This window comes from Pithys albifrons, chromosome 14 (assembly GCF_047495875.1).
Source record: "Pithys albifrons albifrons isolate INPA30051 chromosome 14, PitAlb_v1, whole genome shotgun sequence".
NCBI classification, from domain to species: domain Eukaryota; kingdom Metazoa; phylum Chordata; class Aves; order Passeriformes; family Thamnophilidae; genus Pithys; species Pithys albifrons.
The window spans coordinates 6,029,550-6,045,832 of NC_092471.1; the positions used below are offsets into that span (position 1 = coordinate 6,029,550).

The 16,283-nt window shown below is 46.5% G+C and overlaps 1 protein-coding gene across 3 annotated transcripts in view; it reads right to left on the reverse strand.

The window, feature by feature from the left end:
• PCDH19 (protocadherin 19) overlaps positions 1–16,283 on the reverse strand; it is a 59,321-nt gene that overhangs the window by 31,503 nt on the left and 11,535 nt on the right. For all 3 annotated transcript variants that reach the window (XM_071569463.1, XM_071569462.1, XM_071569465.1), the window contains exon 3: positions 347–405. In XM_071569463.1, coding sequence (XP_071425564.1) covers positions 347–405 — 59 coding nt within the window. The remainder of the gene's footprint in view (positions 1–346; positions 406–16,283) is intronic.

Consider the following 16,283-nt stretch of genomic DNA (forward strand, 5'->3'; position numbering starts at 1 on the left):
ATGACAGGGATATCTCACCACCCAAATCTACCCCTTTATTTCTGTGCATTCAAATGGAATTAACTCTCCGAATTTTAAAGTTGTCAGGGTAACAGCACTCCACCTCACTCACTGCACCTTCCCGGTGTGAAGGAATCAAAGAGAAGGAAAAAAGATTTTCCTTTATTGCAAACCAAGAGCAGTGGGGCTTAATGGGAAGTAAGTACTGTTTTTAAAATCAAATGATTACTCTTGAAAATTTTTGCATATTAAAATAAGCAAGCAGTATATAACACAGTACAGAAGGACATTAAGCACTTGGGATTTGGTTGGGCAAACCCAAGCACCTTCAAGCAAGCCTACGTACCTTTTTATTAAATGAGCTCTGCTGTTCACGTAGTTGGAATCAAAGGAGTAGTTTTCAGTCTGGAAGGAGGAAAAGAAAACGGAGATAGTTACAAGTTTGATTTCCCCAGGACTGGGAACAGTCAGGTTTGCGGGGCCAGGATGAAACCCCACAATAGGGAAGGAGCATTCCACCACAGGTCAGGCCCCCACGAGTGGGACAGAGCCAGGCAGGGAAAACTCCAGTTCTTGCTAGTCTTCCCATCTATTTTCATAAAAAAAAGGCTGGCTGGTGACCACTGAACAATTTACAGAGAAGAAACACTGTAACTATGCTCTGTTACAAAACTAATTGCTATAATTCCCTGATGGACTCAGTTCTGTGTGTGTCAATTTGACTGAAAGTTCAAAAGGTATTTTTCTTATTAGTGTATAATTAACATGTTAAAATATTTATTGCACAGATATGTAAATGCCAGCAAGGTAATCCCCTGACAGAGAATTTAATGCAGGCACTTTTCTTTGTTTTACATCATTTCATTTGCAGAGACAGTGGGTTCTGTTATTAACAAAAAAGCAAATAATGGGTGACGCTTAAAAGTTGGAGGGGAGCGAAAGCAGGAGAGAAAAGTCAAAGGACTTGTCATTTGCAAGCAAACCCCAGTAACTTGCTCTGCACTCAAAACACCATCTTTTAATCTCAAATTACACAGCTGTGGTGTTCTGGAGCTGGCAGCAGGTAAGTCACCAAAAAAAGCAACCAGAAGGCCATGGTGGGAGCCATCCAGGGGGACATGGTGGGAGATGTACAGTGGTACATGGTGAGAGCTGTGCGGTGGGATGCACTGGATTGCCATGGGATTGAATGCAGTGGTAGCTGCATGGTAGGATGTGGTAGCTGGAGATGCATGGGAGGATGTGGTGGGAAATGCATAGTGCAATGTGGTGATGGGAGATGCATGACAGGATGTAGTCAGAGATACATGGTAGGATGTGGTAGGAGATACATGGTGAGTCACAGGGAACGCCATGTGGTGGGACATGGTGGGATGTGCATAGCCTGGTGGGATCTGCATGGTCTGGATTCTTTCTGCACTTCATGGACCCATGAGGATGCAGGTATTTTTGTACAAGTCAGGCACCCCAATCCACCTGTCAATCTACCCAAAGGCTCCAAGATCTGCACAGATCCCACCTGGGCTCCCACCAGCATCACCTGTGGCCCTTGCCTCCTTGCAAGAAACCACCTCGTTCCTTGCATCCTGGGCAGTAGAATAAATAGAATTTGCTCTGTCCCCCTTCCTCTAAGACAACAGCAGCATCGTCTCAGGACAGAAATGGGGACACCCACCTACCCCAGAGCCCTGTCCTGCCTCCTCTCTGCTGTGGTTTCTCCTTGCCCCAGCCCAGCGGTTGTTCTTCCCAAAGAGCCGCTCTGGGATACTATGGCCTGTTTTTATGGCAATTATGAACATGGTAAAAATAAATGCATGCATCTTTAATGTCTCAATAAATAAAGGAAAGCAGAGTCTGCTGCTAACGTAATCACAATGGCAGGAGGCAGGGAGTGGGGCCGCTGCAGCAGAGCTGAATGTGAAATCCAATCGTACCCCAGCAGAGGTTACACAGCTCTGCCAAGATAATAAAGCAAAAGCAGCGTTGGTTAAGTGTAACCTTTTCTGAAATACCGAACAATATCTAATTTACCAAACAGGAACCTCCCAGAGAGAAACATGCGAGGAGCTGCGAGCCGGGGGAGTTGGCCTAGCACTCAGCACAGCTCGGTTATTACTTTCACACAGTAATTACTGCTGGAGAGTCACGCAGGAGATTTACTGCACAAACTACTGGTCCCTGCAGTTCCTGCATCCTCAGTCCTGCTGGACGACTTTGATGGTTAGAGCTCAGGAGCAAACAGACACATGTATTTTTAAAGTATACATTGCCCAAGACTTCAAATGCCGCAGAAAATACCTGATTCTGTGTTTAGCCATCAGCTCTGGTGCTGCCATCTCAGGAGGAGGGATGCCACCCCCCAGCAGCCGCACAGTAGATCCCAGCCCCACAAAGGGACCGAGGGCAGCTGAGCAATGCAGGGCAGGGGGGACAGGAGCCAGTTTCCACACAATCCCTGCTCAGTGAGGGGCCACGTCTATCATTCAGCGCCCACAGACATGAGAACAGCTTCCACAAGCACAGAGCCTCAGCTGTTTCCATCCCTGCATCCCCAGCCCCATCGCCATGCCTGGTAGCAGCAAGACTCCTTGCACCCACCACCACCTCCATCATCTTCATCTCTACCTGTGCACAGTTCAGCCCTGGGAAAACCAGGAGAGGAACAGGTGGGCAAGAGAACAAATTTCAACATATGCAGATACATCATAGAGCTTTAAAATACTCAGAGCACTGACACCACACTGCCCAAGCTTCAGGGCCAAGGAAGACCCAAGGTTATCTGCAGGAAATGCTTGACCACTGCCACCAAAACCACTCCGCAAGCTGAGGAAACGCTGCATGTGATGCCATCACATCTGCCACAGCTCAAATACAGGCACTAAATCCCCCTCTGACCAACATCACTGGGAGCTTTGTTATTGATTTCAGACCTAAAAAGAAGACCATATCCTGACTCAACTGAAATCATTCACCAGTGAGCGAATTTCCCTTGATTTATGGGATGGACTGGAGTAATGTCCTTCCTGTGAACTCCCTGATCCATGTGTCCCCCGTGCTTGAGATGCTCTGCACCACGTCACTAATGCAACCCTGGACATCCGAGCAAGCGGGTTCCCCGGGGTCGGTCACAGCATCCGTTCCCAGGCTTCGAATGCCCCCACCACTGGACACAGCACAAGTAATGCTAATTACTTCCAGATTTCAGACAAAACAAGTAACTACACAGCCACAATGATGGGAAATCCACTTTCCCCTCGGCTGAAGGTCTGCACCCTCGGTGAGAGCTGCCTGTACTGCCCACACTGGCACAAGGGTGGGCTTCCCATCCTGCCCACACTGGCACAATTACACCAGTGCACAAGGCAGCCCAACAATTTACAAGACCTTTCCTTAGCCATAAGATTATCTGTCAAGGTTATCTCCATGCAGACTAGGGGATCAAAACAGAAAAATAAAAAAGAAATTAGATTTTTCATGGAGAATGGCTGCTTTATAGCTTGCATTATTCGATCGAAGTTCACTTGATTTAATTCTAGTTCATCTTGCGAGGTGCAATCACTTACAAACAGAGGCAAAATGACGGGGAGGGAGAGCGTCTTGGACATGTCAACACTTTAATTGGGAAAGGATCCACTCCCTCTCTTAATGAGACCCAAAGAACAAAGTCAAAGCACAAAAATGAGGGAAAAGGTAAGGCAGGCTGGCGCTGATGAAAAGTGTGCTCTTCATCAAGTGCATCATCAAGAGGCCAGCCCTCATCTTCTTCATTATTTTGGTAAAAGCAAACAAACTGTCACTTTCTCACTAATCAGCATTGCTCCTGTAGAAATCAAAGGGGAGCCCAGCCCCAAGTCCAACCTATCCTTTCAATGTTAGAGCTGGGTATGGCAAGGACTTCCCAAACGTGCTGCCAACTCTTATCTCCTGCTCGTTGTAACACAAATAAAGGATGCTCACACTTGTCATGATCAGCCCCTCAGCCTCTGTGCTATGAATAAACAATACATTCCAGACATTGGGAAGCGCTGGATAAACACCTAGCATAAAGTCTGTGGTCTTAGCCTACATTTTTCTTGGAGAAGAGAAACCCTGCTGTCCTCTGGGCTCAGGATTTGCTTTCCAGATGCAGGCATGTTGGTGTCAATGCCATCAAAAGAGAGAGCCCTGGCTCGGCATACAGCTCACCAGTGTCTAATTCGAAAAATGCTTTTAACCGCTGCCTTAGCAACACAAATATAAATATAACAACAGACACACTCAGACTCGAGCAATCAGGAGGGAAATATTAAACTTTTCTCCCCCCAGCAGTTGCTTTTCTTTGAGGACTGCCAATTCCATTAAATTTAAAAAAAAAAAGATGTACAAACGTCAGGAGAACTCTTCTTGACCTGGATATCGATGGGGGTGACTTCCCCAACAGCAAAAGGTCTGTTAGCAACAGGGCACTGTTCTAACGACTGCTCACTCTCTGCTGTAGAAAAAGAAATAAACCCAGATGATCCAAAGGCGGTTTAAGGGAAATTAATGCAAGCAAGTGCCAGTGGAAAGGTCAGCAGTCTGCAACAACTCTAGGCACCACCACTGCTGTGGATTACTGGAGAAACAGAGGATGCTGGCTGGGGTTGGTGTCCAGGGTAGGAGAGATGTGTCCTGGGCTGTGCCAGCAGGCTCAGCTCAGCACAGTCATGTCCCTGTAGCCTGCTTGCCTCAGGGCGAATGCCCAGGATCTGATTCTTTACTACTCTTCTCTCTTTTCAACTATTTCAAATGTGGGGTTTTTTTCAAACAAATATCCATGGAGGTGAAAATCCAGCTTTTGCCACTGCATCTGGATCCAGGCTGTTGACAGAGGGTTTGCTTTCTCAGTCCACACATCAGCCCCCAGAAAAGTCCATGATTGCTCAAAGCCAGACCTATCTCTCCCAACCCAAAGTGACAGGTATCCATCCCTTTGTCAACATCTGCCTCAGAAGACGACTCTAAAGCATCTCAACGCAGGTTTTTTTGCCCTTCTTCTCACTTCAGGGTGAAAACATTTCTATCTTTCTACAAATTATTGTAAACCTGCTGCAACCTCCTGCCAAAGCATGTAGGGACACTTCACAAAATCAGCTTCATAAAAATGACACATTTAGCGCCACTTTTTCAGGGTTACCCCTTGAGCCTTTTCTTTCCCTCTACATGCCTTGTTAATAAAGCTTGCATGTCACCCTTTATTATTAAAAAACAAAGCGGACCTTTCTTCAAGGCTGCAATGTGCATCTCTCCTTTTGGGTTTCAGAAAGTCCTCCAGAAACATGTGATGGCTCCTCGTCCTCTGCACCAACCTGCACATCTTCACCCAGAGCACCAGTTTCCTGACTTCCCCTCCATGCTGCAGGCACCATTAGGGACCACATAAATGGCAAATTGTTCTCAAAAATCCACTGGGCCTCCCTGGTGGGAAGGGTAGGACTTGTAGACTGCTTCTCCTGGTCTTTCTGTATCCTCAGTCCTGCTTTCCATGTGCCACTCAGTCACAGGCTCCAGCATCTGCAATAGAACTGCTGCTGCCTATTAGGAGATCTTGCCAGCATTTAATTCTTATGGTTTGAATTATATTGTGGGTGATATAGAATTCATGCAAATTAAATAAGAACACTCCAGCTGCACTTGGGAAACAGGGAAAATTTCAAAGTAGGGACCAGGTCAAATGAAGTACGCATCAGCAATGAGGGAAAGTCATTATCATTTAGCAAGCTGCTTATTTAGCCCCAGGGAAATAAGTAAGCAGTCTGAGACTCAGTGCCGCTGGGAGCAGGCGTGGTACAAAACTCCATGGAACACCAAAATCTAACTCCACGGCCCTGAGAGGAACAGCCAGGCTGGTCCTGATGCTCTCACACCCAGCAATGTGCTGGTCTGTCTCTGCACACCAGCAGAAGACTTGTCAGATCCAGCTCTGGGCTGGGAGTGGATCACAAAGGAAGTCAGGAGAGATTTTCCCCTGTTGTGTGTGATGCCACGTAATTAGCCACTGTGCTACTGGCTGCTGACGAGGATGCTGCTGCCTCAGAGAATGGGTCAGGGGCCAAGACCAGTGACCAGACACAGTGCCTGACCCACTTGAGGAGCTCTGCTCTCCCTTATTTCCCAGTTCCTGACTCTCCAGTATTGGCACCTTCTGGCATGGTGGGTGTTAGAGATGCGAGAGCAGCAGCAGCCCTAGGCTTTGGGTTAAACATCAGTGCAAACTCCAACCAAATAGCTACAGGGGCTTCCACCATGTGAGAAAGTCTGCAAATGCTGATGGACACTGGGGAGAGCAATGCCTGTGTTACTCCAAGCAGTCCACCACCCTCTACCCCAACAGCCAAGCTGCGCTGTGGCTCTGAGACTCTCACAGGCTCAGAGCCTTTGGAAAGGACCCATCTGGCCACCAGTGTCCATCAGTAGCTCCAGCCAGTCCATGGGCACTGGACCACAAGCTGGGGGAGAGGGGAAGAGGACAAGAGGAGCAGAGGACACACCTGTGACTGTCAACAGCCCCAGGCAAGACAGAAGGAAAACATGAAGCAATTCAGCTCATAAGGACCATTTAAGAGCCAGGCACCTGGAAGAGCTGAAAGGACCTGACCTCTGGCATCTCCCTCTGCAGCCATCTCCCCACACTCAGCTCACTGCCAAAGCCTCTCATACAGGAGACTGCAAACTGTTAACTACCAACACAGCGTCTCTGAAAAAGTGCATTTAGCATCTGATATTGATATTTTATAATTAGATCTAATAGAGCAGATCATTTTCCTGCCCTTGATCAATGAAACCAGGGTTGGGTTTGGGGTTGGGCTGTTTTTCAGACACTCTGATTGCTGCCTAAGCCTACTGGAGCAGTGCCTCGCTCACTTCAGCAGGAACAAGCAGAGACAAGGATGTGCAAACACAGCATCCATTTAGATTTACTATCCCCCAAATATAAACAGAATATTTATTTCTGGTCTTTTAAGCAGTAATTCCAAATTTAATGAGGTACAATGAACATTCCTGAGAGCCAGACTCCATGACTACTTAACACCACCGACCCTCTAATTACTACTTCAGCTTAAATAAAGAGCATTTGGTTCTGATGGACATTATTAAACACTGAAGGAAAAGAGTCCAGCCTCCATTTTCTCTTGATGAAATAAAAAGCACTGCAGAGAAATCACTGGGAGAGTTCATCCTTTAGCATCACTCCGATCATCAGAGTAAGAAGTATCAAACCAGACTCTATTACAGTGCACTTATCCCACTGATCCGTGTTGAACTCCTGTCTCCTCCCCAAATAAATACAGGCTTTGTCATTTTTTGTTTGCAAATGTATGAGGCAAGAGGAAAAGTAGCTGCTGAGAAGTGATTTCACAAAAGGGTATAAGATTAAAAACCCAGACTGAATCCCAAGAGCAGCAACACACAACAAAGCCAAAGTTGCACCCCACAAAGCCATAAATAGTGTCACCCAGCTGGATTTGTCAGCAGATCAGAAATCTATAGTATGGTTATGAAGGGCAAAAATGCAATCCTAAAAACCTGCCTTAGATCTGTAACCCATAGAAGCTCTTTGGTGGATGTGGAACAGGGGTCTCTCCATCAGAACCATCAGGGCAGGCACCTACTTGACACCAACCCTTAAAATCAATTGAAAAGAAAAATACTGACCCAAAAGTGGGGCAGGTTTTCTAGGGGAGAGCACAGAGACACATTTCCCAGACCAAGAGCAGCCAGGAGTCCAGCAATACCCTGGCAGGTGCCCAGTGCTTCTCCCCTGGCTGGGACAGGAGGGATTTGGGGGCAGTGGGGCAATGTCTCCCTCCCATGTGCCCACTGAAGGGCACAAGGCTCAGCTTGCTGGGCCCCTGGAGCATAACCTTCTGTATAGGGGTGCTGCCTCGATATGCCAAAGAAAATTCCCTGCAGGGATATAATAGCCAATAAACCTAATAAAAGGTTCTTTCCTATCACCTACACTTAGGACTTTCAGATGTGTAATGGATCCATGCATGCAGCTCCCAGCACGGACTACACCCCTCCCTAAGTAGTGAGAGAAACAATCTGGATCTAATCAGCAGCCCCAGGGTAATGGGGCATGACTTACAGATTTGTTAAAAAACCTATCAGAACTGTCCTTTCCCTGCCTCCTGCCATTAGGAATGAAAACAAATATAACAGATGAACCTTTTTTAAAATGTTCCCATCGCTAGGGCTAAATAAAACTCCTTGTCATTCACCTTCTGGAGAGGCAGGTCAGACCGATGCATTTTGTAGAGAACAGGAGAAATCACAGATTTGTCACTGCAAAAAAGAAAAATATAAAAAGAAAGAAAGAAAAACCAAAAATCACTGCAGCTGAGTTAAAAATAGAGAAGGTGTGAGATGCTGCTGCCAACTTGGCACATCAGAGTGATGGGATGCCAGGCCAGGCACCCTGCCAGGTGCATCCCCGAGCGTGCACAAGCCCCAGGGCAGGCAGGGGGCTCAGGGGCCTTGGCCCTGTCCCATTTTCAGTGCAGACCCCATTTTTTCTGATTTTTGGAAATCAGGCAGTGCTTCCTGTATCACCTACACACCCCACAGACATCTTCATCCTATGGCTTCATTGGAAGCTGGATCTGGTCCCACATGTGCCCATGGCGCATAGTTGTATGCATCCAGATACAGCTCTGGAGTGGAATGTTCACACCAGCAGCTCCCTCCTGGCTTCAGCTAAAATTCCCCCAGCACTGGTGGATAATGAAACCAAGGCAAACACTGCCCTGCATGCTCATGGTGTTATCATTTACATTGTTTATCTGGAATTGCTTGAGAAGGCGTGCAATCAGGACAGCCTCAGGCAGCTCCCACTCAAAGCCTCGAGGGAATTTTGCTCAAAACAAAACTCTTTATCAAAACCAGTTTTCCCCTATTTTAATTTTTTCCCCTACTTGGGTAGAAAAACACAGCTCTTCAGCCCACAGAATTATCCTTCAGCCATGAGACTGGCTGTAAACCCGAGCAGGACCAGCCTTCATCCTGCTGCCATCGCTGTCTTTGGCACCACAGGCAGAGTCCAGGTGGGCAGTGGGTGCAAAGCCTGGCTCGGATCAGCTCAGCCTGCCTCAAAATCCACTGCCTCCCAAAGGTGCCACACTGGCTCCAGCATCCTTGGGGACACACCAGCACTCTCTGAAGAGCCTTTCCTCCACTCTGAGCCATGCTACCAGCCACGGGGTGGTGGGCAACTGAGGAATTCAGCCCAATAAGAGCTTGTGTTCTCCCAGAACAACAGTAGGGAAATAAATGACAATAAAGCACTCACCAGGTTAAGGGATATGTGCTTGGCACTACCTGGATGCCCCTATCCATACCCACACTGCCCTCTCCCCTGCCCACAGCCACCCCATGTTATTAACAGCCTGGTAAACACAGCCTGTTGGTTATTAAAAAGATGCCAAACCCTTACTACTTCTTGTTCCTTCCAGTTAATGTACCATAGCCAAGGATAAATTGCTATTACAAGGAACTAAAAATAAAAATGTTTCAGAGGCCGTAATTGGCTTGTCTTGTTGGGCTTTTTAAGGAGCCAAAGTACCAGTTCCAGGCTATTAGCCCTAAGGTTGTAGGAGAATGGTATAAAATATTTCTTCATTAAAACCCTACCTTCTTCATAGAGGTGTTTTTCTTTAGGTATTTTTCCCTATTTTCCTTTCTTCTTGTTTTATTCCTCCTTTTTTTATTATTATTATTTTCTTTTTAAAAGATGTGCGTTATCAAATAAGCTTTACTTAAAAGAAGGTTTCGAAAGCCCAGCGGTGATATAAATAGACAGGGCTCAGTACAGCTGAAGAACCAGCCAGAGCCTTCACGCATCTATTCAGGTCATTTTTCTACAAAACTTACATAATATTCCTCAGTTGCATCTGTAATCTTGCGCCATCTTTAATAATCAGCACCAAATCTTGCAGCCCTTGGGGAGATGGTGCTCTGTGCTGGCAAGCACCCAGACCACTGGCATGAGAAGGGACCACCACCATCACAGGCTACAACCCTCTGTAAGGCAGGCAGGTGTTCTCAGAGTGCTCCTTGGGACAGGGACTATGGTTGTTGTTCATCTTTTGAGGTTTTTTGGTGCTATTTGGTTATTACGAGCTTTAGTTACCACCATTACTCAATTATCGGCAGCAACCACAACAATCACGGTGTGATTTTTGGAGAGAGACAGGAGTTGGACATCATGATCCTCATGGGTCTCTTCCAACTCAGGATATTCCATGAAAACCAAACCATTTATTCAGCAAAACTCTCCTTTCAAAAGAAGCAGATGCTCTGCTGAGCGAGGATGCGGCGACTTGGCACCTCCTGTCCTGATGACGATGGTGACGATGCATCAGCAAAACAACAGTAATTTATGGGATCACGACTTTGAAATTGGCTTTAAGTCCTTGTGAAGTCTGGTCTGACTAAGAGAAGCACCTTGGGACTGCCCTCACCACTCACAGGGAGCCGGGCACAGCAGAGACTTCTCTGTGACAATGGTTCAGTGCAGCACAGTATTACAATAAATAATAATAATATCAATAATGATGATGATCAATCTCTAGGTAATACTGCCCAGGAGAGGAAGCACAGCAGAAAAATTACAACAGAGCCTGTAACCCCCGGTTTTTTCTCAAGGGTAAAGATGGATGACACATTTCTTTGTGAAACAACAACCCAATGGGTATTTACTACTTTTATTTTGTGATGTTAAAGTTGCTGCTGGAAGAAGACTATTTCTGTTAGGTACAATTGCTATTTTTGATAGTGTCTAAGCAATACCTTGTTAAAAAGGGCAAAACAACAGTTATTAATTACCCTAATTAACCCAATTCATAAGACACATTTGTGTGGCTGTCATGACAACTGCTTTGACTAACTTGCCAAGAATAGCTTAGCTGTCCATTCAAATAAATCCCTGATAATTACTAGTCTAGTTTACTGGGCTTCTGTGATAATAATAATTAGTGCTACTGTACAAAAGGTCGCGCTAAACAGTTTATGAATGATGCATTTCGCATGGTGATTACATGAGTCACGCAGCATCCAGCAAATGGACACAGCCACATTTCCAACATGGAGAGATGTGATTAGATGGGAGCCTGTGGCTGCTCTGTCTGGAGACAGCATGGCAGGCTGAGAGGGAGATGTCATTAAGGTCAGAGAAGAAACAACCATGAGGAAGTTGGGTTGAGCCAGGACAGCCACCAACTTGCCTCCACAGTGGTTGGTGTGTCCATCCATCTGCCCTGCCAGTCACCAGGAGACGGTGCTGTACTTCTAATGATGGCACTAGTAGACAACACAAGCTTCCAAGCTTGACCTGTTGCATGCTGGTATGCATGTTGGTATCACCTCTCCACCTCACTTCCCTTCCTGTCAGGGACAGATGATCATGGGTCACCTCTCTGGTTTTGGCACACTTCCTTGGTATTAGGTTTCAGGATCAATGACAAAAGCGGGGCAGATCACCAAAGGTAACATGAGCTGGGGTTGGGCAGTTCCAGCCCTCTCTGTCTTCATCTCTGAAGGAAGAAGCCTTCCAACCTGCAGACTGGGTCTCCCCACAATCAGCTGGAGCTCCAGCACACCCTTTCAATCACTGACTGTCCTGTGGGCAGCAGGCACCACTCAGCCCGGCATCATTGCTCCTAAGGCTGCTGCGGGCATCAGAAGAAGGAGCCACCTCCTCCAGCACCTTCCTGAGCTCCTGACATGGCTATCCTCTCATTTACCTTCACGACAGGAAACCAAGGCCCAAAAAATGCCATTTTTCCATGGCTGAGGTTTGTAGGTGAAAACTGATCTATGGGATTCCCTCTGGCTGTACCTACACAGAAGAAGGGAGGATGGGACCGCACTGCACCCACAATGAAAAATCCTGCAAAATCCTGGGGCAGAGAAGGCAGCAGGACAGAGATGGAGGCAGGACATTCACTTTTAATTTAGAGGACAGCTAAAGCTCTGTGGAAATCTATGAAATCATCGCATTTAGAATAAATTCTGATTAAATACCACCTATGGTCCTTATTGTCCATCCCTTGTTACCTATCACAGAGGCATCTGCATATAAGCAGGGTCTTAATCCACAAATATTTGTCTGCTACAGCCCATTCCTCTCTCACCCCCACCTGAACTTGCAATTATTCTTATTGATTGACTTTAGGAGAGCACCATGCACATGCCTCGAGCTGCCACGCGCCGAGCAAACAAGGGAACAACGCCGGGCTCCGCTGTAATCATTACCAGGGCGAGCAATTGCCCTGTCACACATGGCAGGTTATGGCTTCAGACTGGAGGCAGCAAGGCCAGATGAACGCTTAAAACGTCGTTACAGTGTGAATAGCAAGGATGTAGAAATGACAACTCCTTTCTCAACAAATCTGTTCCCAGAGCATCTCCCAGCTCTGCGAAGAATTCATCTCATTAAGCCTGAAGAGCCAGCAGAGCCCTCGGAGGGGCACATGGGCTCGTGTCCTCTCTGCATGCCAATATAAACTCTGATGGAACATCTCTAGATCTGAGGGAAGACAAATTTGAGGTCCTGGGAGGGATTTCATCACTGGAGCTTGAGCCCAGGCTGAGCCCAGGGTCCCCTACACATCCCCTCCAAGGCCTGGCCAACACATGCTAGAAGATGAGGTGCTTTTATCAGACCAACAAGGAGAAATTAGGGAAACCTGATGCTGAGCAGCACGTTCCCCAGTTTTCCCAAGTGAAGTTTGCGGCTCAGTTCAATATGTTAGTGCCTAATGAAGGTTTCCCCCATACTCTGCAGGGTACAATCATTCTCCTCCTAATGAGCATGTGTTAATGGCATATTAATGCTGACAACAACTAAGTACAGAGAACAAGAGATGAACATATTCCAAAATTCATCTTTTTTTCTTCCAAACAAAGGAATACATCGCCTGGCTGAGCAAGCCCCAGCCCAGTAGGAGCCTGTGGCTCCCACGGCTCTGATCCATGGGCTCACCACGGGATGCAGAGCCCGTATGGGACACAGCTTTGGTCTCTCAGTAACCCAACCCCTGCAATTAGTTGTTGAACAGAGAGAGATCTCAGTTTAAGCACAGTATTTCCCTCAGATTAGGAACACAGCCACACTGGGAGTTAACAAGAAAGCAGAGGAACAACTTGCAAATGCAGGGAAAAGTGTTTCACTGGGCAGACAGGTTTGGATACTGTTTCTAAGCCAACAGCCGTGTGGGTTTGCTTACTGAATGTCGTCTAAGCTGGGTCCCTGCCAGAGCATCCAGATGTGAATCTGAATATGAAAAGTCCAGGAGGTAGCAGGTGATGGGAGGCGCAGGCATGGGCTCCGAGCCCCATCCTGGTGCCAGCGTCCCAGCCCATCTGGGTTTCTCTCACCAAGTTTACATAAGCTCTCAGGCATGGAAAAGAACATGCATAATGGTGTTTTCCTGTTTTTGATTCTTTGCTTGAGAAAACAGCTCCCAAACACCTGACAGCTCCCCAAAAGCAGCATCAATCCCCCCAGGGCATATTGCCCACCACCAGGCACTGCAGGGAGGTGTGGAATCCTGATTCCCTAACTGTCCAACTCCCATGTGCTCCCACCATCACATGCATTTAGATTGCTAGATCGATAATCGATGCTAGAATCAATAACAGGGAATTTAGCTACATTATAAAAACAGTAAAATCAGCCAATACTGAGAAATGACTATTGAGTCCTGTGTTTTCTGTACTCACTTAGTCTAATAACACTGAATGATATTTTCCAAGTACATTATTCAGCAATAAAACCACCGAATTATTTGATCTCTTTCTAACCTTTATGATTCTAAGCACTCTTTTTGACCCAGATTGAATGAGGCAACATCTGCAGAGCCTTTCACAAAATTGTACTCGGCGTGCACTATGGTAGGTCTGCTGCCAAAGATAAATGTTATTATTTTAAAGCCATCATCCTTCTAATAGATGAGCAAACACACTGCATTAGCATAGCCTGCAGAGCTTGAGCACGGGTGAGAAAATGCCAGAGGGGTTTCACTTAATGGAATTTTACATACCTGACTTAGGATGGGTTAATGCAATCCACCAACACGGGAATTTTAAAACCTGCCCTGTGGCATACACCTGCCATTACAAAAGATGGTATAATCCAACAAGCTCCAGATCCCCGTGAGAAACATGAAGGGTTCACATCCAAGTCTCTGGTGACCAAAGGGTGTGGAGGCAAGGACCTCATCTGCAGGGCTCCAGCACAGACCAGCCTATGCCATTTATCACTGACCTGTCCCATGTATGGGGTGTCAGGTGGAGGAGCGCTGGGGTTACCTGTGTGGTGCTCAAGGTTTCCATCAGAGGGTGCACAAAGGACAATATCTGCTATGCACATCTGCCAGCATTAGCAGTCACTGCACTCCAGCCTTCACCAGCTTAAGCAGAACTCTCCGTAATTCCATGTTGAACAGGGAGTCACTTCAAGGCTCGGCACTAATCACTTCTCTGGCTGACATAGGCCATTACCTTACTCCAAGCTTAGACAAGAAACTAGAAGCAGACACTGAAACAATGATGCTGCACTCTCTTCTCCAGCAAACCCTCCAACAGGTGCCATGAGCAAGCTCTGTCCTAGCAGCAATAGCAAAATTGGGAGCCATCAACAGGCTCAGTGTCCTTTCCCAAGCCCTGGGTGATGCATTCCTGGGCACACCCAGGGCAGCGCTGCCGGCAGAGCACCCCATCCATCGCCAATTCAGAGCACGCTCTAATTTAAATTATAATTACACTTATAAGTACACAGATTACAACTGTTTATGCTACAAATAAGGCCATCCTGTATTTTAATTAACAGAAAATGATTGGAACTCAACTATAGCCTCTACTGGGAACAATATCTAATAATTTATTGAAACAAGGCCATGCCCAGCCCGGTAGGCAGCCTGTCAGGAAAGAGGGAGCAGGCAGGACTGGGGGTCCTGCCCATCTGAGCCCTCACATGAGAGCAGGAGCTGCTGTCAAAGTGGACAAGAGATCAGGAGAGAGAGCTCCCAGGAACTGGAGAGATGGAGGGCTCATCCCTGGAGAGCCTGCAGGCAGAGTCTGTGGATAGAAGCAGGCTGGGGACGATGCATGTGCCAGGCTCTGCCCTTGCTGACTAATGGGAATTTAGGAAAAACCTGAGCAGGGCACAGTGAATGAGGGCAGGAGCCCAAGGACCTGGGAGGGCACCTGGCTGAGGAGCTTCTCTGGCTCAAAGCCCTCAGGAGGGACTTCAGGAGATGGCAGCTGGAAAATACAGCTCTTCCACCCAGCCAAGCAGATGCACATAAGGTTATTCAAAGGCTACTGCACTTGGCCTCCACGAAGCCTCTTCATGAGCATGTGCTATATGTAAAGGAAACAAGATGGAGAAATCACAAAGCTCAAATCGCTCAATGCAACACAAGTTCACTTGGCAACTGCTATAAGAAAGCCCAAAATTAGCATGCAAGACCACCTTTTGGATGTAATTTTTAAAAAAGTTTACTAGCAATCTTTCCCAATTCAAGGGAAAATTCTTATCTGCCATGCAAAATCTTTTTTTATAGACTTCACAAGTTGTGCATCAGAAACATGCATCAGAAATTCAAATTTACTAACAGGAAATATTTAAGGAACTTTCCAACCCAAATCATTCTGTGATTCTATGAAAACAAGAGGAGCCTCTCTACTTTCAGTAAAAGTGAACCATAAAACCCAAACCAGTAGCATAAAAACAAATGAGATGTATGTGATTATATGACATAATATACAGTCATTTACCTAACTAGGTGCAATATGTAAAAATTCTAAACACACTTTTCCTGTGCATATGGATACAAGAGGTGGACCTGGCAGTGTAAGGTTAATGTTTGGACTCGATGATCTTAGAGTCTTTTCCAACCTAAATGATCCTGTGATTCTATGTAGTATATAATGTACAGTATGTAATATATAACAATATGATTATATCCCTGAGAGCACTCAGGCCTTGCTGTCAGAGGAAAGGGGTTCTACTGTTAAATACCGTGTGTCTACTGCCACCACACCGTCCTCCGCAGAACCTTGGAGAAAAACGCCCTTGGTCCCACCCAGGCAGCCTGGAAAACCCTTGGAAAACCCAAAGAGCTGACAGGTTGGGGTCACAGTCTCCTATCACCAATACAAAAAATACATGTTTTAATGGTAAACTTGGCAGTGTTCAGTTGTCAGTTGGACTCGATGATCTTAAATGTCTTTTCCAAACTAAATGATTCTATGATCTT